Source organism: Osmerus eperlanus, chromosome 26, assembly GCF_963692335.1.
Source record: "Osmerus eperlanus chromosome 26, fOsmEpe2.1, whole genome shotgun sequence".
Classification (NCBI taxonomy): domain Eukaryota; kingdom Metazoa; phylum Chordata; class Actinopteri; order Osmeriformes; family Osmeridae; genus Osmerus; species Osmerus eperlanus.
The window spans coordinates 6456052-6479211 of NC_085043.1; the positions used below are offsets into that span (position 1 = coordinate 6456052).

At 49.4% G+C, this 23160-nt stretch overlaps 3 protein-coding genes across 5 annotated transcripts; all 3 read right to left on the minus strand.

The window, feature by feature from the left end:
- Positions 1-113: 113 nt before the first annotated feature.
- Positions 114-10721, minus strand: LOC134012888 (BTB/POZ domain-containing protein KCTD1-like). 2 transcript variants are annotated; one of them, XM_062452555.1, is made up of 7 exons: positions 10387-10721; positions 8885-9294; positions 8213-8283; positions 2867-3052; positions 2431-2575; positions 2039-2344; positions 114-1085 (listed from the first exon to the last, which is right to left on the minus strand). In XM_062452555.1, exons 2-7 carry the CDS (start codon positions 8891-8893, stop codon positions 927-929), a joined length of 876 nt encoding a protein of 291 aa, XP_062308539.1. In that variant the 5' UTR covers positions 8894-9294; positions 10387-10721; the 3' UTR covers positions 114-926. The 2 variants fall into 2 exon arrangements, with proteins under 2 accessions (XP_062308539.1, XP_062308538.1); XM_062452554.1 differs by lacking the exon at positions 8885-9294.
- LOC134012887 (uncharacterized) lies at positions 3918-5824 on the minus strand. The gene has a single exon (XM_062452553.1). The coding sequence runs from the start codon at positions 5619-5621 to the stop codon at positions 4038-4040; it is 1584 nt and encodes a 527-aa protein (XP_062308537.1). The 5' UTR covers positions 5622-5824; the 3' UTR covers positions 3918-4037.
- Positions 10722-10738: 17 nt separating the features above from the next.
- On the minus strand, positions 10739-15815 carry aqp4 (aquaporin 4). Of its 2 annotated transcripts, none has more exons than XM_062452556.1 (5): positions 15634-15815; positions 13708-14176; positions 13416-13580; positions 12746-12826; positions 10739-11540 (listed from the first exon to the last, which is right to left on the minus strand). In XM_062452556.1, the coding sequence occupies exons 1-5, from the start codon at positions 15663-15665 to the stop codon at positions 11250-11252; spliced, it is 1038 nt and encodes a 345-aa protein (XP_062308540.1). In that variant the 5' UTR covers positions 15666-15815; the 3' UTR covers positions 10739-11249. The 2 variants fall into 2 exon arrangements, with proteins under 2 accessions (XP_062308540.1, XP_062308541.1); XM_062452557.1 differs by lacking the exon at positions 15634-15815 and adding an exon at positions 14917-15614.
- Positions 15816-23160: the final 7345 nt, after the last annotated feature.

A 23160-nucleotide genomic window follows, 5' to 3' on the forward strand; every position in this document is an offset into this window, starting at 1 on the left:
TACCACAATTTCCCCAGAAAATGTACCCTCTCTAGTACTTATTCTGGAACATGGATATGTAGCACATGCTTTAGTATGAAACATGAACATTAAACATAAGTCTTTACAGTAAATTCATTCATTAGGTCATGGAGTCAGATTTATTTTGACATAACGACATGCATGACCTGCTTTCTCCAATAGCTGTCCAACAATGGAATCATCATACTGTTTTACTGAACACAAGACTTGATTTATCTATTTTAGATGTGATATTTAAAGTGAAGTGTTTCAATGTAAATGTGTCCTTTTTTTGACGTAAGAAACTTATTTACCTGTTCAGATACACCAGAGCAGGGGCGTTCAATCTTGGTCCTCGGGTCCGCTGTCCTGAATGTTTTCGATGTTTCCCTGCTCCAGCACACCTGATTCAAATGAATGTTCATTATCAAGCTTAGCAGCCTGGTAACAACCATTCATTTGAATCAGGTGTGGTGGAGCAGGAAAACATACAGGACAGCGGACCCGAGGACCAGGATTGAACCCCCTTGCCCCTTACTATTGGAGTATCCAATAGTACCCAAAGGTGCTGCATCGGTCCTTTTTACAAACATAAAAAATTGGCAATAACCCAAAAAACTGTTTGTACAGAGGGGTAAACCAGACATTGAAAGATAGTGAGTTGAAACATTCATTCATGAAAAGTAAAGCAGAGTAAAAATTCTGATGTGAGCTTCCTTCAGCGCTCATAGGAGTCACACCTCCTGTTGGAAAGTTCCAATGTTTGAAAGAGGAAGTGCCTCTTTACAGCTTTCCCGCTATTGACAAGCATCCAATCATAGTCACGTCACTATACACATTTCTGGTCCCCAAAAATTCTAAAACAAACTTTGGGTCAGACAGAACTGCGTGTCATAGAGCTGGTTTTCTTCTCTTCTGGGCGGGGCTTAGTCCAGGGGCTCCTGTTTGACACGGATGAGGGTGTGGTCCCGCTGACCGCCCTTCCTTTCCCTGCGCAGGACGTACTCGCTGAACTGAGAGGAGTCCACGCCCCCTCCGCACGCCCCGGCAATCCTGAACCCTCTCTGCTGCAATCGCTCCAGCACCTGTCAATAAAACAAGTCAGGTGACACAAAGGTAACACATCAAAGGTCACGTTCGCCACCTAATCAAGACAGTGTGGCTGTGCGGATGAGGAAGTGAGTTGGTTTTCATTCTCTGTGGAGGCGTGTCCTGTGGATGAAAAGGACTTGCACTAATAGTTTGGTCATCCCGCAGTGTTACAAGGAACGCCAGTCTGTAGAGACCTTACGTATATATGTGCAAATGTGTTTCTATCAATAGCACAGACTGCAGCCCGGGGCCCAAGTTCGCTCTAACTCATCCTTCTCTTCAGCAGGAGACAGCCTGTGCATGTGGAAAGCCATCTTGCGGTTTCATTCCCTGACCTAAATCACACACAGGCTCCCTCTCTCTCGCTCTTTCTCGAACTCCCCATCTCACACATTCAGACACCAAACATCGTTCCCGTACACATTCCTCTCATCATGACAGTGAGGTGGCGTTCCGTCATTAGATCCCGGGGGGGGACTTCTGTTCCTCTAACCTCTGTCTCCATTTCCCCCCCATCCCTCTCTCCTGGTGCATTCACCCTCTCCCTCTGTCTCTCTTGCTCTCTCTCTGTCTATGTCTCTCTCTCTTTCCATCTACATGGTAGAAATCCCCTTTGCCAGTGGCTGTGTTTCATTTCTAAACTGTATTAGTCCCCCCCCCGCCTCCAGACTGGAAGGCCCTCTGTGTCACCGCCCCTCATCCCTCCCTCACCCCCCCCCCCCCCCGCCATCCTCTCGCCGAGCGCATTGCCTCCGAGTGAGTCATCGACGCAAACGCAGCAACACCGACTTTTTTTTAAAATTATCTCTCCCGCCTACCTGCACTTAACAAACACTCAGACCACACGGTCGACGGCCGACAGCGCTGTCCGCGTGTGGGTTTTGCATCGTTCCGCGGTTGTTTCCGGAGGCACGGCAGAGGCGTTGAGGCGCGGCCTCAGAGTTACCTGCACGGAGTTGAGACGACAGTAGCCGTTGAGCGGGAAGCGGATGAGGTGGGTCGAGTCGTGGTTCCAGCCGGCGTTGACCGAGTGACACATGACGTCGCCCACCTCGGGGAACACGTCCTCGATCAGCGCCCGGTCGCCGCTCAGGGTGATTCTCTCGCCCAGCTCGGGCGCCACGCGCACCACCACGCACTCGCACGGCCGCCACGTGCTCCTGGCCTCGCGCTCGCTCCGCCAGCGCTCCAGCTCAGCCTGCAGCGGGGACAGTTGGAAGAACTTTGCTTCCTCGTAGAGCAGGAAGTACTCCTGGAACACACGCACACACACACGCTCAGTGCACAATGTAGGATATGGCAGCATGAATATGCGCTATTCCAGACAGGGACACTCACTTTGAAGTCGTCCGGGATGAGCAGTTTGGAGGTGCGTAGGAAGTTGAGAATGTACCGGAACATGGGGCCGTCGCGATCGATGAAGTAGTGCTGCTTCAGACTGTCCAACACAATAGGCTCGGTGCCATCAAAGAGCCGGCCGATCCTGAGAGAAGCGAGAGCCATTATCGTCACAATCGCCACGATCGCTCTTCATATCATTTCTACACTCGTGAAGCTCTTAGCCAAAGTGATGCATTTAGTCGACGTCGGAAGTGCAGCCGATAATCAAGGACAATACTATTACAACATCACCACCATTATCCTCCTCGTCTGGTGTCTGTCTGTGAGTGTGTGTGTGTGTGTGTGTGTGTGTGTGTGTGTGTGTGTGTGTGAGAGAGAGAGAGAGAGAGAGAGTGTGTGTGTGTGTGTGTGCAAGTGTTTTGAGTTGTGTTACCGTGACTCGGGGTACTTGGTGAGCGTGGCCAGGCTGCTGGTGTACATGTGGCCCCCCACGTCTATGTGCACGGGGGCGCTGGTTTTGGTGAGCTGGGCAGGGGTGGGGATGCCAGCCGAGCCCAGGGGAGACGCGGGGGAGACGGAGACCAGGGGCCGGCTGGTCATGCTGCCGCCGCTGCTCCAGCTGTCCTGCGAGGCCGAAACAAACGCGCCCGTCAGAAGAGTTAGCGCAGAGGAGACACGGGGGGGGGGGGGCATCTGATATACATATTCCCTGCCAATCAGAGGGCTTTGCCCAGTCAGACAGCTTTTCGAACCCACCTCAAAAGTTGCAAGGACCAAAAAAAATAAACTGACAAGACATAAGTGCACTGGTTGGGTCAGCATTTAGCAAGGTGAGCGGAGCGAGACAGCCGTGGCCAGAGGCCGAACGGGTCTCTTAAAGCAGAGAATACAGTAAACAACCAGATGCGCCACGCAAAGACAGTGGAGCAGATTGAGCAGATTGAGCCGATGGAGCGTAAAAAGCCAGGCAAGCGGTTCGTGCTGACGCGTTCATGTGCAGCTCCCCAGGCGCCAACAGCAGTCTCGGTGGAGGGAGAGCCCTCCCCAAACACAGCAATCCTCCACAGAGACACGCGGGGCATTGCGGACCCGGAGAGGTCTGCGCAGTCACGCTCGCAAACGCCACGCGCGCGTTTAAGCTTTTGTCACCGGAGCGAATAGATACCGATGGCTGTCGATCGTCCGAGACAGGTGCCGTTGCCACGAGGACATTCGCTCCTGTTTGCAGACTGTGTGTGAATTGTGTGCGTGTGTGCCTGTGTGACTGTCTGTCTGGCTTTGTGGCCCTGGGCATGACAGAAAGTGCTTCTCCCCTGTGGGTTCAAATGTGGTGCATGGGGGTTACCTCTGGCCCTGTCTCCCATGGCAACAGACAAAGTCCCAGAGAAAACTCAGTTGTGTGCCCTCTTTGCACTAACCACTGTAATGTCCTTCTGCACCTCAAACTAACAATAGTGGCACTGCATGGCTGTATGATAATAACAGGCACATTTGCTGAACAAATCCTTTTTTCCAAGTTCAAAATCATGGGAAAGATGGACACAAACAACACCAGATATAGCAGCCACAAATTTGTCTAAAGAACATATTCGAATGTCATATCTCTACGCTGGCTGGAAGTATGTTACCTGCACGGGCAACAGAATATCCGGTGACTGGCTATTGGGCTCCCCACTGTGGGCATCTGGGGGTCGTGTGGGCACCGGGTCAGTCTTATGCTCCGTGAACACTGGCGTATCCACGCGTTCCGGACGCACGCAAAGCTTCTTTGGAGACGGCGGCCCGGAGACGTCGTTGGGGCACAGTGTCCGTGCTCTTCGCGTTGTCCTCTGCGGTTTGAGCTCCACGGCATCCGTAACCTGTCGGATGTACGGGATCACGAGCTGAAGATGTGACTGTGCGCCATTCACCGTTTCCGAGGCAACGTAAAGCGTCGCTGACTTTGTCCCGATCCCAGCGATGCTGTTGAGTGTTGCTATAGACACGGCGCCGATGCAGTGGTTGGTGTAAGTCTTTGACAGCTTTGCAGCACGCGACAGCATCTGCATTCTTGTACCCAGCAGGTTTTTACCGATGGCTTTGTTCTCGTACCATGTCATATCGCTCGCGCAGCAATGGTCTCGTGGGCGCTGAAAGAACGCTTTACAGAGAGGGTTCCGTTTAGAGACATACTTCACGAAACTGGCATAGGGGCAAAACTCAGTGCCCGTCTCGTACATGCGCGGCAAGGTTTCTTCGTCCGTGTCGGGTCTTTTTTTAGTCCAAGATGCGGAGCGAGACCTGTGATATGGTCCCAGAGCTTTGAAGAAGATAAACTTTCTCCCGTCCTCATCAATGGCAAGTCCGAATGAGTCCTCCTCCAGCTCGCGCTGATTCTCTCTCCCTCTCGTGCAAAAATACATGCATGTCTCGAACCAGACTTTATTGAGCAACCCGAACGGCGTGTCGGTGTTGAATGCGCCGGAGGTGTAGAGTTTTCGAAGGTCGGATCGAGTGATGGCTTGCTTCTGAACTACGGGACCCGCACCTTGTTCTTCCAATTTTCGGATGACGGCGGCAAGCGTCAGATTGGCACTGCGCAGCTCTGGGTCTTTTGTGAGGTCCAGAGTGCGACAATAAGGAGGTTCATTCAGATAGCGGTTGAGTGAGCTCCGGATGCTTATGAGGGAGGACTTGCTATACAACTGTCCGCTCTTAGAGCGCGCTTCCGCATAGAAGGAGCGGAGCACTGCGCATAGCGCCTCCTTGTCCAGAGTTTCAAAGTCAGGACTTTTGGCTTTCTCACTCAGGTACTCTCGAAAGATCCGCACCGCGTATCTCGTGGCTAGGCGGGTATTCTCACTCAGTCTAGACCGGTCAGACCGCTGCGAGTCTCCCTCAAGTTCTGAGTCGAGTCCAGGGATGTGAAATTGGTCCACCTCCTCTCCCAGTCCGCCGCACCGGTCCGTGTTGCGCATAACGACCGCTTCTGTCTCAGCTGCAGAGCAAGAGCTGGGGTCCACACTCTCTGACTCCCACTCAAACTCGACGTCTTCCCCATACTGGTCCTCCTCCTCCCCCGTTATCTGAACCTCCTGTATCTCGTCCTCCTCTTCGTCTCCGCTCCTCTCCGGGCAACTCATGTGTTCATCCTGCTCAGTCTCTGTCGCGTCGCTCGAGCAGTCTCCGCTGCCAGGCATTCTCGCCATATTGCAGTCTGTGTAGCAGTCCTCAGGCAGCGCGCATGCGCTATATTGGACCGCAGAGCTGAGAGCTTTGTGTTTTAGTGACCTTCAGCTATGCACGCGCCTTTTTAAGGTGCAGGGAGCGAGCGTAGCAAAAAGGGATTACGGGCGCGCTCCTAAAAAGACTGCAGTATTGGACTTCATATTGGACCAGTCCAATATTGCAGATACATTCTCTGAAGAGACTTACCCACCCTCACACACGCGCAGGTACACACACACACACACACACACACACACACACACACACACACACACACACACACACACCTGCTGATGAACCTCGCACTCAGTAATCGTCACTATAAATCTCCTTTATAGCCTCGGAGATTTTTGCAGTTATTAAAATGTTTGCAAGCCTTTGCAGTCTCATTAGAAACTTTTCACATCACGCGCGTGATGATACTTAGGAGTAGTGTGCTAATGCATTGATTCAAGCAAAGCCTGGGCGTAAAAACCAATTATATTTCCTTCTTCCTAATATAGCACATCGCCCTCCTCTACCTCCAAGCTAAGAGTACTAACACCTCCCTTGGGCGTGCATGACCTTGATCGAGCAATATACTCCAGATACTGCACTAGCTCCTTCGTCTATATATATAACTTCCGAAGGAGCATGTGAGGAAGTATACGGACATACTGTCCGCCTTATTTTAGGAATGTTACCACATGTTATCTCGGACACTATAAATTGGTCTTACTGGTACAACGTATGGTACGAGCCAGGCCAAGTGTTGAACTGCCCCTGGGCTGAGTGTTACCAGGCCAGTTGATAAATATGTCGTTGCTACCTAAACTGATGGCCAGGCTGTGTGAGGTGAGTGATATTGTGGGTAAAGACGGATGCAACTGAAAATGAAGTACGGCAGTGCGAACCGCAGACAGGAAGTATTTGTTTGTTGTAGTTCTATTATTTATTAAGTTGTTCGACTGTTGCATAAACATGCTGGGGATAGAATGTTAGGCTATTGAGGCAGTTGTCCATGTACAAGCATATGAGAGACATTTCCATGAACCCTACCGCTAGGATTGATGGACTTCTTGTAACAGTTGGCGGTAACTTTGTAACAATTCGTTCATTAAAATAAATAAATAAAACATAAACAACCTCGTTTAACCGGCTTGCTGAAACAGACCCACTAAAAACGGTGTTTTGTGTCGGTGCCACTGCCTCCGCCCCCAGCCATGTCGCAAGGAAGCCTGAGCCATTTTAAAAGGAAGAAGATAGGCCTACTCACACGTTTGAATTCTCGTTAGCGAAGCCCCGTTTCACACCTCGCTACCCAATTAGCAATTAGCCAGCCCTTAAAGTGGAGACCTTTGCCGTGGCGTCTGATCCCAGCCTGATTTGTATGCGGTTTGTGCAGATACTGATAAGAGAGCCCAGAATACATGTTGAGTTTTAAAATTAATTTAATGATGATTTGCATGCCAGGAGTGCCCGCCGGGCCTGGGGAAATAACATGGCCGCTCTTCAAAAGGAGATCTCTACGCCACGCGCAGCAAATTGTGTAGGATTGCGCTTTTTTTTGTGCAGGCAGGTAATTTGCTCCCTGACTAATCTGCAGAGATAGGGAGAAGTTCTGAAAAAGCACTTACACAAAGAACAAGCTCTGGCTCCGAGGCTCGTCAAAACCCGGGGAAAATAACACTGAGGTGTGATAGCTAAAGCAGCTTCGACAGCCGTGGGCTGGCATTGGAGGAGCAGGAGGATGTGTGTCTGTGTGTGTGTGAAAGAGAGAGAGTGAGAGGGGGAGGAAGGGAGCGTGTGTGAATAAATTAGTATATTTTGATACATACTGTGAAAGCGCTGTGTGTGTGTATGGTGAGAAGATGTGACTGAAATGTGTTTGTCCAAATGAGCGATCCAAAAGGGGAAGAACATGCAGTACTGCAAATGAACTCCAGTTACTAACTAGTACAGTAGAAAACGGCTAATGCATCCTAAGTACAACCTCACAAAAGCCAGGACAGCTCTGATGCCATATCTGTTTCGAACTCCCATCAAGAGTCAATTCATTTCCTTCATTGATCCCAAAGGAAACTCAAGTGCTTTTGCTATGCGGATCAGCAGAGCACAACCACCGAAAACAGTTCACGAGGCAACATATAGGCCTACATTGTCAACAAGATCAATAAAAACCAATCCAATTATTATTTTTGAGTACAGTAGGCCTGTAATAATGTAGCCTGTGTGTGTTTGGTTTTGATTTCCTCAAAGGTTTCCTTTTTTGCTATGAGAAATGAAACTGGCCTACAACAGCATGAGCTCAGATGGGAATATGCATCTATAAACAGATTCCTCCACCGGTGTAAATAGCAAGCTGTCACTTTGTTTTTAATGATTTATATGATACATTATTAATAACATGCCAAACAACTGGATCGCTCAGGGCAGTTTTAACAGGCATTGTATCTGCTAAGAAAGCCTGAACTATGTAAGGGAAAAATATGGCACACTGCAAGGTATGTACTTTTCACAAAATGTACTGACTGAAAGCTTACAGGATGCCAATAAAGCTGACTTTAGTCAATTCATCAACACCGGAACACACAAACATACCTCCCAAGACTGACATACACTCCAGATACACTCAGGTGTCATCCGTTGGGATCTGAGCCCTACCTGCAAAATAGAAAATCAAACAAAATCATTAGTCCTTGTTTGTAATTATTTAGTAGTTTGCCGTTTTTTTTGTAGCGCTATTCTCACCCAGTCTTTGGGTCACAGTGTGTGTAAGGATGGACTAGCAGGAGTCCAATCCTTCTTCATTTATCATGCATTTGCTTATTATCACTTCATTCACTAAATCCATCATTTGACTAAGAGCGTTGAGGCATCAATACGTTAGCTTTAAGCTACATCACTTGTCCAGGCAAAAAGAACTAGGCCTTTACATTTTCACTTAGCCACAAGGAATATGTCTGTCTGCATATTGACACCCCTAATTTGAACTCTATCAAGAGTGCCACAAGGCAAACCAGGGACGGTATCCTACACAAACACAAACACTTAAAAAACGTCTCTGATAGAAACGGAAGATGTGTAATTACACGCAAATCTACCCAACATCTGTCAATACACCGAATCATTGTCTCACAACTTGGTGACAGAATTTGTCAGGAATTGTCCAATGTCCAAACAGCACATGCGTAAAATGCTCGTGCGCTTCAGCAGTTGCAGCACCATCAATACGACCGACCGAAAACAAAGTAAACCCGCTTACCTGTAACATCTAGCCTTCAAAAACGAGCGTTTGCTTCTGTCTCTCCTGCGATCTTGTTTCTTTGCGCGCCAGAGAGAAATGCAGCCTGCCAAGAGTAGAAAGAATCAAACACCGTCTATTTACGCTCCGGAGTGTCTCCACGCGCCTTAGGCAAAGATCAGAAAGATCTGTTTTATATCTGATGTGGACAAACACGTTGGCAACTACCGTATTTGAGATATAGGTATGCTCATTCATTTGTAATATGCAATCAAAACATTATTTACAACAGGTTTACAAAGCATCCGCACCAACAGATCTCGTGCCTTTCAGCTGGCCCCGCTCTCGGCGGGAGACGTTGATCTTAATCGGCGTGATTAGTTTTGACGGGGTCTCTCCGTGGGCGCTCTCCTCTAATGGAGGGACTGATTCTGTGTCGTGGAGGGAAACGCAGCAGATGAACGGGGTTATATAAATGGTCGTTTTCTCAACCAGTTTCATCTGTGAGGACATATTGTCTATAGACAGAGGGGGACATCAGTTTCATTCACAGAAAGAACGGTCAAGTGTCAACTTTGGTGAGTGTTAACATGCAGAGAGTCGAAAGAGTGGACAGGCTGCTCAGTCTGACCTGAAATCATCTCAATGTGGCCCATTCCTTCAGACTAACCAGCCAAATGTGTGTTTTCGAGTGAGCCAAATATCTCCGTTTATGCACACAAAATACGTCTACAGTAAAGACAAGGGGCTGACAAAGTGCTGCTCCACGCAAATTGGGACGCCGTGCCCCACAGCCACGATTAATGGCTTTCTCCTGAAATTGGGCTTGCAATTTAACTGCATCTCCTCGGGCCGGGGAGTCAGAGAGGAAGAGTGAGAAACAGACGTAAATACGGAGACAAAGAAAGGTGGAGAGATTGTCAAGTTTGCGCAGGTTTTACTTTTCAATTATTGCTGTCTTTAAACAAAACTCCTGCTTCTGTATTTCTGTCAGAAACATAGCAGGGGAATGAGTATAACTTGTGTTTCACTACTCTGGCCAATAGGCTTTAAATGAGACTAGCCTATCTGTTTTTCTCTTTCCAATTCATTGACATTGAGTTTTAGTTGTGTGTAAATAGTCCTAAGGTATGAAACAAAACCATGGAGGATTGGGGTGCTAGTCAGCTGCTAACACACACACACACACACACACACACACACACACACACACACACACACACACACACACACACACACACACACACACACACACACACACACACACACACACACACACACACACACACACACACACACACACACACACACACACACACACACACACTCAGTGATGAGAAAACCATGCAGTGACGACAGCTTATATTCATGTTCTCAGCTCCCTCTCCTGGCTAATATCAGTTAGTACACCTTGTTACTGGTTCCAGTTAGTTTCTGTATTTCAGTTTCCATTCATCTAAGCAGTAGCTATACAACTAGACATCAACTAGTTTAATAAATAGTAGTGAAAACATGTTACTTACGTGCTTTCTCTGACCCATTCATCAAGTGATGCACCAATTCCTTTGAAGTTAATTTATTAGTCGGTATAGCACGGCTCAGTGAAACGTTCAACTTTATAACCCAATAAAACAAATGTTAACCTGACAAAAAAGTACAAGAACTATGCTCCTCACATCAATAAACGAGCAATAATCATTACGCTGGTCTGAAATTAGCCACAACGCACCTTATCCCACCAAATTAATTTAGTAAGACAATCCAGAGTGTGATTGTGTGTCTGATTGAAGGGGATAAGGTGAGGGTGATAGATGACGACAGAGCAGAAAGGATAAAAACAAACAGATTCGAATAAGTAGATCCGTTTAATTTCAGTTAGATACAGGGACAATACCAGGACATCCCTGAGCACCCCATGCTAAACCAGTAAAAAAGGTGCAATCTCTGGCCTCGTGCACTGAGAAAAAAGTATGCGATGTGAGTTCACTAGCAGACAGACAGACTTCCATCGCCGTCTGAACCCCTCCTACAAACATGACCTCCGCACTCCCTCCTCGATCAGCTCAAAAGTTCATTTTCAGTTTGTCCCCTCTGACCTCTCCACAGACTAGCCGGTCTGTGTTTACCTCTACAGCAAGTACGGTGTGTGTGTGGGAATTCCAAGTAGGTCAGTAAGGCCTGTTACAACGGGCCCAATCTAGGAGGTTCTACAATCGGGTTCAATTGGAGTTACGTCGGAATCTAGTCTGTAGTTCAGTCTGTAGATGATCAGTCTGTTGATGAGAGCCGGGGAGTCTCTTTACAAGAGGTCGGTCTCTTTGAGGGCTGGATACGGGTCAGCGGTCTGTACAGCAGTCTGGTCTTCCCTCCCAGTGCACCGCACTAGTCATACAGAGGACAGCACCTCCCCCGACGCCTCCCTCTGTCTCTCCCTCTCCTCTCTCTCCTTCCGCTCGGCGCGCTCCACGTCCATGACCGTGAAGGTGCGCTCAGCGGCCAGCTGGTGGCGCTCGGCGGCGGCGAGGGAGGCCTGGACCTCGTGGTACTTGGCGGAGGGGAAGGAGGTCTTGGAGAGCGCCTCGGCGTAGCGCCGTTTCCGCTCCGGGTCGGGGCAGAACAGGTAGTCGTACAGGCCTGCCGCCAGGACCCCGCCCAGCACTGGACCCACCCAGTACACCTGGGACAGGGGACACAAGCATCAAGTCGTTGGTGTGTGTCTGGGTGTGTGTGTTGGGTGTGTGTTTTTGAGAGGGTTTAGTCAGCTGGACTGTCCGTGTGTGGGGGGGGGTGTGCTTGTGTTGAAGAGACTGGGCTGGCGGGACTCTGAAACTCCACCGCGATAACACACACACCCACACACCAACCTCTCTGTAATGTCTGACTAATGTTAGTAGTGTCATATAAGTATTTTACAGGGGGCAAGGAGGGCTTCAGAAAGACTTGGCACACGTTCCAAGTAAGATCAGATCAAGATCGTTTTATTTGTAACTGCTGGGGTTTCGAAAGCAATGAGCAGCATAACTTCGCCCCTGTCAGGCACATCGTGAAATATGTTTATGGACTGATACTTTGGCTACGTTGGGTTTCGACAGGGGGAGTCGCTTTACATGCTTATGTCTACATCCATGTCCATGTCTACCGCCGTGCATTTGTGAGGCTATTATTAACAGTTTTATTTACAGTGATGCTATCTCGGATGATTTACGGTTGGGAATGCTTGTCCCGTCTGATGACCTGTGCCCCATGACCTTTCTTATGTTGCAGCTCCTGCAAAGGAAGCGCTCAGCAGGGGTCGATGACAGCACGGTTAGCCAAGGTACTGTGAACCTCCCTGGCCTTATCACTCTGGCGCTCTTTGGTATTGGTGCGTGTATCTGTGTGTGTGTGTGAGGTTGTGAACGGGACACAGAGAGAGAGAGAGAGAGAGAGAGAGAGCGAGAGAGAGTGAAAGTGTGAAAGAAAAGAAGGAAGGAAGAGAGAAAAAGATGGAAGGAGAATGATGGAAAGAGAAAAAGATGGAAATGGGAGGAAGAGAGAGCGTTTGTGAACGTGACCTGTGCGGCTGACTAAAATCAAATAACAGTCTGGCAGTAACTCTGGGATTGTGTTTGGTGTGCCAGCCAATAAGCAGACACTTATGCAACAGACACAAAACAGCCAAAATGTGGACCCCAAAGGATGTATTTCTATTGGCTCTGAATCCATGTTTAGCTGAACGAAAATGACAAAATCTGTAAAAGGAGTGTTTTGGCTCGCTTTAACCAAATTAAAACGAGGTTGATTTATACAGTGTGTTCCTCCCTGTGGCCGTGTATGGGGAGGTGTAGTTAAGAGGGCGGTTGTACTCGGCTGTGGGTGCGTTTGTGGTCGGCTCTGTCCTACCCAGTGGTTCTCCCAGCTCCAGGTGACCATGGCAGGACCGAAGGAGCGGGCCGGGTTCATGCTGGCACCAGTGTACGGAATCTAAAAGAAGGCCAGAGACATGTGACACACATGGGTTAACCAATCACATCGGACAACATGTCACCACATGGAGGAAGTGTGGACACTCTGAACAGAGGCCAGGCGGAGGGAAAGCACAAGGTTCGCCCCCCCCCCCCCCTCCCGAGCCAAACCCCTCACTTATCACTCCGCCTCCCCCTGCCACCAGTGACTCTGTGTGGATGAATTTCAAGAACATTCCATCGGGAAGGTCTGCAGTCTCCGACTACCATCATAGTGATACCCGAGTCCTCCTCAGGCCCTACCGCCATCCCCTAGGTCCACCATGTTTGTAACGAATCTGGCAAGCAAAACCACACAGGGTAGTCTACCTAAATAACCTGCAGGGTGAACTAGAGGGAATGTAGATCCAGCAAAAAAACATCCGGGCAGACTCATGAATGTGTTTTTTTCGAGGGCAAGTGTTGTGTTATGTAGGTTGATTCTATGTCTTATTATTTATTTAATGTATTCAAATGACCTTCTGAATGCATTACTTGTTTTGTTTTTTTTAATTTACTTTCCAAACTAAGAAAAACAGGTCACTAACATGGCCCTGAAATGTACTCACGGCAAACAGGTGTCCGATGCACACCGCCAGGCCGATCGCCAGGCCGGAGGAGCCTCTGAGGTCATCGCGTTTGGGGTCACAGGTGGCAAAGACGGTGAAGACCAGCTCGAAGGTGATGAAGAGCTCCACGACCAGAGCGTGGCCTACAGAGATGTCGGCGTTCACCTGTGGGAAAGCGAGTCTTCATGCATACCGTCGCAGTAGAACCACCTCAGTCCCACTTCTCCCTCCACTTTGACACCCCTAAAGGTCAACGACCCACCCCCACCACCCCCACCTCCAAGCCTCTTACCGTGGTGACGCCCATGCCGCCCCTGACCGAGGCCGGGGTGACCCCGTAGAGGACGGCCGCTCCCACCACGGCGCCCAGACACTGCCCCACCAGGTAGAAGACGGCCTTGGCCAGGCTGAGCCTGCGGGTGACCACCATGGCGGCCGTGACGGCCGGGTTGATGTGAGCGCCGCTGATGTGCCCGAAGCACTGCACCAGGGTGGCGATGCTCAGGCCGAAGCACAGCGAGATCAGCACCAGGTCCGGAGGGGGCGGACTCTCCTCGCCGGCGGCCCAGTTGATGGTGGAGCCCAGACTCAGGAGCACAAAGATCAGCATGGCCAGGAACTCCGCCCCCACGCACCGCCAGAACTCCTGGGTCCATATCCCCTTGAAGGCTGCCATGACAGGGCCTCTACCGCAGCAGGAGAGCAAGCAAACGCCTGAGGGCTTTCCACGGCACAGGGACACACACTGGGACCAACACGTCCTGCAGAGGAGAGAGACAAGCCAATTTTTTTTGGGGGGGGGAGAAGAGAGTTTTATAATTTCTTGGCAGATGGTGGACTATATAGGCTAAGGGTTATCATAATAGCACGGTTGTCAAAGCACGGAGAAGCTAATGAGAACGTCTGCTGGTTTGTGTATTAGTTGTGTACTGGCAGAGTTGGGCATAAAACCAGGCACCGTAGAGCATTATAATAGCCTCTCTGTCTATTGTGAAGCCTAGGGCCGCACGGCTCGCGGTCCTTTTCCAAGCGTAATGTGGATGGAAATCCATTCCATTGGAGTGGCTCCGCGCGCACCACACAAGCTCAAACGGGAAAAAAAGAGGTTGGCGACAGATGAAGCTTGTGATTTTTCAGTAAAACCAACGTTGATTGTAAGGATATAGGCTACGCAGGGAGAACTGTGTACTGTCATTGTTTCTGACACAACATTGGGGAGCAACACAGAGTAATCAAAATAGGCCAAAATAACGAGCATCATCGAGTCATGAATATCCAGAAAAAACACATGTAGCCTACATCCATGTTAATAAGGTACAAATAAAAACACTGAACAGGCAATTAGTACATCACAAAACAATACAAAATGTCGGTAATAACGTGTCGAGGAATGGTGCGGGTAATCGGATTCTGTCATAACTTTGATTAACTACTAGTGCAAAGGTATAAGCTGTACTCTACAGTAAAGCTGGAAGAGAAGTATGATTAATGTGTTACTTACGTGAAAATAAATCAAAGGAAAGGTTGTGGATGCTGCCTATGAGTTCTAACGAGCTAAAACCACGCGGATCCACCGTTATGCGTCTGGGTGAATTAACAAATTCAAACTGTTGAATGGGCTGCTTAGAATTGCGCTGCAGATAACTAAAACCATCACTATCAATACAATTATCTTTAATATGACCAATCATATTGCATATGAAATGGAAATATAATCACAACTGCATTGATGTGCTGTTGGCACGCAGAATGTTTAGTATCCTCATATCTCAATCCATGCATACATTCAATCCAAGTTGCTGAATTCTGCATTCAGTGCACTGTGCAACTTTGATGGTGCTGAACCTGCAGAAAACTGATAAGTTGCAAGCTGCAAGATTGCAAATATTTTTACATTTTGTATTGTACTGTTATGTTCTCCTTCTTGCAAGAATATAGCTAAACGTGCTAAACACTGTCTTCGTGGAACATGATGTCCTACTCCCTCAACGGATACAATTGTAGCAAAAACCTCTCCAAAACAAGTCTGAAATGGTCCACTGGCCACAAGCATTCAAGCGTACTACTGCAACTCTGATAAGTGCTACAGATGCACAGCACATCGGTCAAACATTCGAAACGAGAAAACAACAGTGATTAAATGGCAGTATCGCGACTTTTCACCCATAGAAAGGCACACACGCTGCATCTCCCTGGCGCGCCTTGCAGCTGTACTCACCTCAGACGATCTAATGCCCCGCTTTCAGTCATGCCTTCGACGCAACCCTAATTGTGTGTACGTGTGTGTGTGTGTGTGTGTCTTTATAGGACCGTCTGTGTGTGTGTTACTGTTTATGGTTTCTCTTAAACTTCCTCCAGAGTCGGGTTACCGATCCGTCCATTACATGCTGTTGGCAGGGCAGGACCAGGGTGGACCTCCAGCAATTAACGTCCTACGGTTCTGGACGGGTATATTGGACTAGGAATGTAGTCTGATTCATTCACAAGGACACTCACACACACGGACACCGCGCACACACACGTTCGAGCACACACATGCACAAACAACAGACTTATAAGAGACATAAAATAACAAATGGAAGAAACGGTATGTAGTTGTGATAACGTTTCAGGTAACTAAAACAACATGCTAGAGGTCTTATCACACTGCAAACAAAGCCATAGCAAAATGGACGTTCAGAGGCAAAAATGAAATGAAATCGAACCATGCAGTGACTGTACAGTATCACAACTTGTGTTTTTATGTGCATTTGAGATAGCGTGTACAAGTTCATTGCTTTGGTTGCATGAGTGCTTAATGATGTTAATGACCCAGGCCCTCTAATGGCTAAATGCTCATCGGCAGTTGACAATGCCTGCAGTGTTCATCTTTGTTCATCCAAACACAGGAAATGAGAGAGAATAGTTTGAGAGAGAGCATCAAAACAGTCCCTTTCCCATCATACAAACCCCAACCGTCCTCACAACACCCTTACGCACACCTCCTCCCTCATCTCCCTTCTCAGAGTTATATAAAACTTACATAATCTCCTCTTCTCTGGATGGAAAATCCAGTCAGGCGGAGATCCTCTGTACGTATTGTAAACCACATTGCCATCAGCCTTTGGGGCACAGACAATAAAAAGTATGTGTCTGACAATAGACAGTATGTTTGTGAAGTTTGTATAACTGTGCATGTGTCCACATGGGATTTCAATTAAATTCACTTCACCGATCCCAGAGTGTTCAGGTTCTTCTGTGCGAACACAATGTATCTGTATGCATTTGTACACATATAGAAACACTTTGAATGTACTACTTTGCGGGGGGTCTCCATATGCATCTCCGTTTAAACCGAAGCATCTTCTGTTGACAGGCAGCAGAGGTGCACTAAGCGTCTGAAAGCGTTGATAACGTCTCTCCATTCTCAGCCTGGTTACACAGTCATACCAGAGACACCTAGCCAGACTGACGTTAACCCTGACCTCGAAGCAGACCAGCAGCCATACAAAGACACTGGCACCCCACTCAGGATCACTGGAAGGGGAAACATCCGTAGCCAAGCCCTGACTGTCAACAGCTCAGACTTAGTTCTTTTTTTCCCCAGTCCTCTTCAAGTCTGCAGTCCTGTGCTGTTCATCGGCGTACAGTACCACCATTCCCTCACCATCCACCTTCAGCGGGGCCTGAGAGACAGAGAGAGAGACAGAGAGAGAGAGAGAGAGAGACAGAGAGAGAGACAGAGAGAGAGACAGAGAGAGAGACAGAGAGAGAGACAGAGAGAGAGAGAGAGAGAGACAGAGAGAGAGAGAGAGAGAGAGAGAGAGAGAGAGAGAGAGAGACCTGTTTGAGCAGAACCAACTTTGACAGGATGGAGAATAGGCGGAGGAATCTGGGGGAGGGCCAGGGAGTTGTGGGGGGGGGGGGGGGGGGGGGCACGGCACGTATGAAGCCAAAGAGGTGGGGGGGTGGGTGGGGGGAGAGACGGTGGAGGAGAGAAGAGATTCTACACCCCTTTTTGTGTGCCAGCATGTGTGTGCGCGCGCGTGCAAGTGCACCAACTGAGTCGGCAGACGCGCATTATTCGTCCGCGCCGGGTGCGTGGTCAATTTCTCAGCCGGAGTAAGTGGTCCACGTACACAAACAAACAAACAAACACACACACACACCGCTCTGGCCCCTCTCTCCCTACTCTCATGCCCACATCCACAGGGATGAATGGAGTGGAGGAGACAGCTGGAAAGGCCTGCCTTTGACTCTCTCCAAGACCACTTGTCTCTAATCCCCCTCCTGCCCTCCCCTCGTTCACCCTCAACTCCTTCTGGAGACCCACTTCCCATCACTCCCTGGGAGTTCCAAGGTACCCATGCCCAGGCTGACAGAGGGATGAGTCTCACTGGACCATACCCTTGTTGACGAGTGTGTGTGTGTACTGGGTGTGAACCAGGGGAAGTTCACTAGACGTCGCCGACCGAGAAGCATGGAGTGCTGATGGATCCTCACTATGAGCCACTGATCAATGCATGCAGGAATCCGTTGTTCTGAGTTAGATTAGCCTGGCCTGGCGAACGTAGCTCGTTGTCAAACCACACACGCACCCAGACTGAGCTGCTAATCCAGGGGTCTGACTAGGAGCCAGAACACACACACACACAAGTATGCAAGCACACACACACACACACACACACACACACACAGTATAAGAAAATAAGGTTCTGTGGCTTGATTAGTCGTCTTTGAAAACGAATGCAGACAGATAAATCTCATCTCCCCAAGGTTAGGGAAGTCCCTGTGACTGAGTAGAGAGCGTATCACTAGAGCTGTGGAGCTAACGCGGCGGCCCGGGTTCGATTCCGGCTTCCATTTCTGCATGTCTTCCCCACTATCTCTCCCCTATATTTCCTGTTTACCTCCAACTGTCTCTGCTCAAATAGACCAACATATACAGTATCTTCCAAAAACACAGGGTCATATATTTATAATAAGCAAAACAAGGCCCTCTTGTGCCAGAAGAAGTAATTGCATTTCTGGTCAATCATCATCGAAATACATTTCAACCATTTCCTATCTATATGGATATGAACCTTCACGGGATTGCTTCATATAAACATTTACTGAAAGAAACAAATGGGAAGATTAATCTGCAAACAATCACCATCGAGTTAAGACCTTTCCAACCATGCTCCTGGAGAGAAACTGTTCCTATTGGTTTTTGCTCCAAACCCTTTTCAGCACACCTGATTACCAGTTAGTTGTAGGTAACCAGGCTAGTTCCCACTGGGGTTGTAGTAACATCATACAGGATGAAATCTCTCCAGGAACAGTTTGAGAGGCCCGCTCTGGTTCAGCACGGTGACAGGTGTGAGCAGTGTCGCTAGTGTCCCACCAGAGGGCAGTAGCGTACCATCCCGCCGGCCTATACTCCAGACACTGTGGAGATTCAAGCCCACATTGGTTCAGATCTCTCTCTCTCCCTCTCACTTTCTCCTCCGATTTAATGTGCAGAGGTGATTAATATCTCTCTCTCTTTTACCCCCCTCTCTTTGGCTCCATCTCTCTCTCTCAAACACACATGCCATAAGGGATACTCTGCAAGTCAGGGACTGGATGATTGATTCTGACATTTCCACTGGCTGATCATTGAGAAGTTTCCTCTCCCTAAATATGAATATGTGTACATTTCTCCCCATGTGTTTTCATTAGTGTGTTGGTCTATGTGCGCGGCTTGCTTAGCATGCATGTATTCAACTTACGTAGACGCGCGTGCCCATTAACGCACACACACACACACACACACACACACACACACACACACACACACACACACACACACACACACACACACACACAACACACACACACACACACAGAGACACCCCCCGCCGCCAACACACACACAGCACGTCAACACACACACACACATATGAAAGTTGTGATGTATCTTAGTTCAATATTCCCATTACTGCAGCATGTAGCCTCTGGCCTCCATGACCTGACATTGTAGCCAATAACACGACACCACAACCACTAGAGCCCCCTATGGAGAACCTGGACGGAGGTCTAGGGAAGGAAAAAGACTTACTACCTCCATAATCAGGATATACTGTAACTGAAGTCGATTCATCGCACAACGTGACATTAATGAGAAAAAATATGGATAATATATGGAGGAAAATGAGCTGAAAAGGGAAGCGTGTGTATGTGTGAGTGTGTGTGCCTCAAATGAGGCCACTGTGTCATAGTTACAGGGCTGGCTACATCATGCCTGCAGCCATACATAATGGAGAAGAGAGATCAATAGAGTTGGTGATGGTGCCCCCTGTACTTGGCTGCTTCCCTCTGGATGGGGTTGCCCGGGCGGAGAGCAGCCCAGCTGAAGAGCCCACCCCACCCATCCGAAGACGGAGTGCCGCCCACCCCCTCAAAAGCACGCCCCTCCCCTGCCGTCTGCGGGGGACGGCCAATCTTCGAAATTCACAACACATTATCGAGACGCTTATGAATTTCGCTTGAGCTCGAGAGGCCGGGGCTGAAAAAGAGGCCAATCTCAACTACTCACACCCTCCTTTCATGTCATCATCTTCTTAATTGCGATGGGATTTCAAGTTAAAAAGCGTATGCCTTATATCTCTGCCATGTAAAATAGAATGATCTACAAAACGCGCACGCACGCACGCACACACAACTGGGTCTCCAATGGAAAACAAATAAACCTTGTTCCTTCGGGCACAGCTCTAACTGGCGCCGTCCAGAATTCACAGCCACATTTTCCTGCCATCATCGTGGGAATGATTTCTCTGTGTGCTGTGCGTCTGTGTGCACGGCTTCAGAACGAGACGCTTCTGCGTGCGCGCGCGCCCGTCATTATGAGAACGAGGTGTCCACGTGCGCGCGTCCCTCACCCATTCCAGGCTCCATCACCAGACCCCCCCCCCCCTCTCCCTCCCCGCCCACGATGGAAATGTCACCGTGCTCTTGACATACAAACAGCGGAAAAGTCATTCGAGGAAAGCCTCTGATATGCAAAAACCGCGGCGGCAGATGAATAAGATCTCTCGTCCTCCTGTAAAGGGAGCTGAAACACGGGGGGGGGGGGGGGTGACTTTTGGGACGTTCATGCACACGCGTTCATGCACACGCCATGCCGTCGGGGGGGGACAGGACAAAAGACACAACGAAAGAGGCTCTGTGTTCTCGCGGACATGAAACCTCTAACAGGTCCTCCGTCCGAGGCTCCGAGTGCCCGCCGCGCGACCCCCCCTCCCCCCCACACACACACACACACCCCTCACCGGACCGGCGGCGTCGCTAACCCCCCCGCTCCCGCTTTGAGTCCGGAGGAGAACTGGAACGTGTGAGAGGTGATCGGGAGGTTTCCTTTTGTAGTTCTGACTCGGGGTGGGGCGGGGGCGAGGGGAGAGCTACCAGGTCTCCAGAGACACACACACACACACGCAGGGTCCTAAGACCTCAGAGGAACAACGCAGGGGAAAATGTCTTTTGAAGATAAGACAGGAAAAGAACAGACAGAGAGAGAGTGCCAGAGGGAGAGACAGACAGAGAGTGACAAGAGAGTGACGGGAGGGAGAGAAACAAGAAAGAATTGAGTTGGAGGCAGAGAGAGAGAGAGAGAGAGAGAGAGAGAGAGAGAGAGAGAGAGAGAGAGAGAGAGAGAGAGAGAGAGAGAGAGAGAGAGAGAGAGAGAGAGAGAGAGAGGTAACCTGAGCTCACAGTTCTAAGGTCTGGGGGTTTAATCCAGCCTTCATTCAGTTTTAGAGAAAGTGAGCTGTCTCGGCCAGGTAATCTGTCTTTCAAACGTTGCGCCGGAGAAGGAACTGGGAAAAAGACACACACACACACACACATCAGGATGAGATGTACAATACATATGTGTCAGCGCAAACCCTACTAAGTGCGTGGGCATGTGCGACAGTCACGATCTTACTGGCCACGACGAACTAGCCATGCAGAGCTCGAATCCATTCGCGCCGTACGACGCAATCCCACCAACACATCTCTACTCAGCCACAACACAAGAGCAGTCTCTTGCCTAGACAACACGGTTATTCACTCGGTCACACAGTCCCACGTTCAATCTATTTTAAACCCCCGAGTTGGAAAACGCAGTATTGTGTGCAGGAACAGAGCTTACCTCCACAGGCTTCACACAGTGCCCAGGAGAAGGTTCTTCACAGCCGACGAGCAGCAGGAGCAAAACACTCGGAAGTGTTTTCATCGCGAGCAGACAGCATCGGGTCTTGACACAGTGTCGAGCTAATTGGCCGTTCATTCCCAAGCCAAGGATAATTAGGGCTTTGCAGAGTGTAATTGATGTAATGTAGGCTTTTTAAGGTGGATCAGCGTGATTGCTTGACAGCCTTTGATTCTCCGTTTGAAACTCCTGGCGTAAGTCTCCACGGAGGCCAGTCAGGGAAACAGGTCAGCCATTTCTACTGTTTAATTAAAACCCCTTTTTTTTTTTACCATATTACACCTTCAGAGTAAAAAATCTGAATGACAACAACAGACCAATGGCGGCAATTCACTCCACTTCTTTGTTAACTCTTCTCCCTCATCTCTTTATTATTCCCGTCTTCTGATGTTTGAATTAGGATTATGTTTGACGGGATTGTTTCATAATGGGTCTTTGCCTCTCATTAGGGGACAGGGGAGATGCGTTCAATGTGGTCTCTCTCCGCCCACATCATCTCTCCTTTTTTCTCAATCACCCTTTCAAAGTTCCATCCACCAGGCACAGGAAAGAACGTGGGGGCACGTCGGAACGGCCCCTCCGTCGCTCTCAAACGTAGTCTCGCGTGATAATCTGCTGCATTTGTTTGAACGAGCCGAGCAGTCGATATGACTTGATCGAAACACCTTGCGGATCGGAGAGAATCTCATCGGGCCTAGATGTGGCGCACGCATGGATGATCACAAACACAAAGGCGAACCCCCCCCCCCGCAACACACACGACCAAGCTCGCGCGCAGCGGGCGCGCACACACACACACACAGCTAAAGAGCATGCAGGGGGACTGTGTAGGAGATAAACAGGTCGATATCTCGGCTGCGATCCGCCATTAAAACGTCAACAAGAGTGGGATGAGGTCACTCTTTTCCAGTGACCCCTGCCCGTCCTTGGGTTGGTCGGACCTGCCTTCCCTCTACCGGTCTAGCCAATCGAGCGTGCGCGTGCGCGCGCGTCATAAGAGACAGCTCCGTCTTACGCTCGGACTGAGTGGCGTACGCCGGGCCCCTTCGTCCCACACCCCCTCCTCACCCCCCGCGTCTGTCAACGTTCCCCCGCACCTCTGAGTTCTCGGAGAACGCTCCGGTCCGTCTCAGTCTTGACAGAACAAAACTCGAGAAGCCCTCGGAATCCTGCCCTTCATGCTCCGCTAGTTACCGACTGACATTTTGCGGTGAAGAAGCAATTCCAGGGAATTGATTCGAGAGAAAGGGCTTCGCCCGGGGAAAAGGGGGGAAAATCGATGGCTGCTATAGAGCCGGCGGGCAGGTACACAGTAGGCTACGCTCTCCGAACAACAAAAGGCAGGAGCGAGAGAGAGAGAGAGAGAGAGAGAGAGAGAGAGGGGCCTCCCTGACTCTAAATCAGCTGGAAATCAGACGCAGCAAGACACGTCAACAATACCTGCTGGAGTAAATCGTCAGCCTGTTTATTTCTGTGGGGCTTCGCCAGCGAGGGAATAGTCAATCAGATAGCCACTGACAAACCACACACACACACACACACACACACACACAC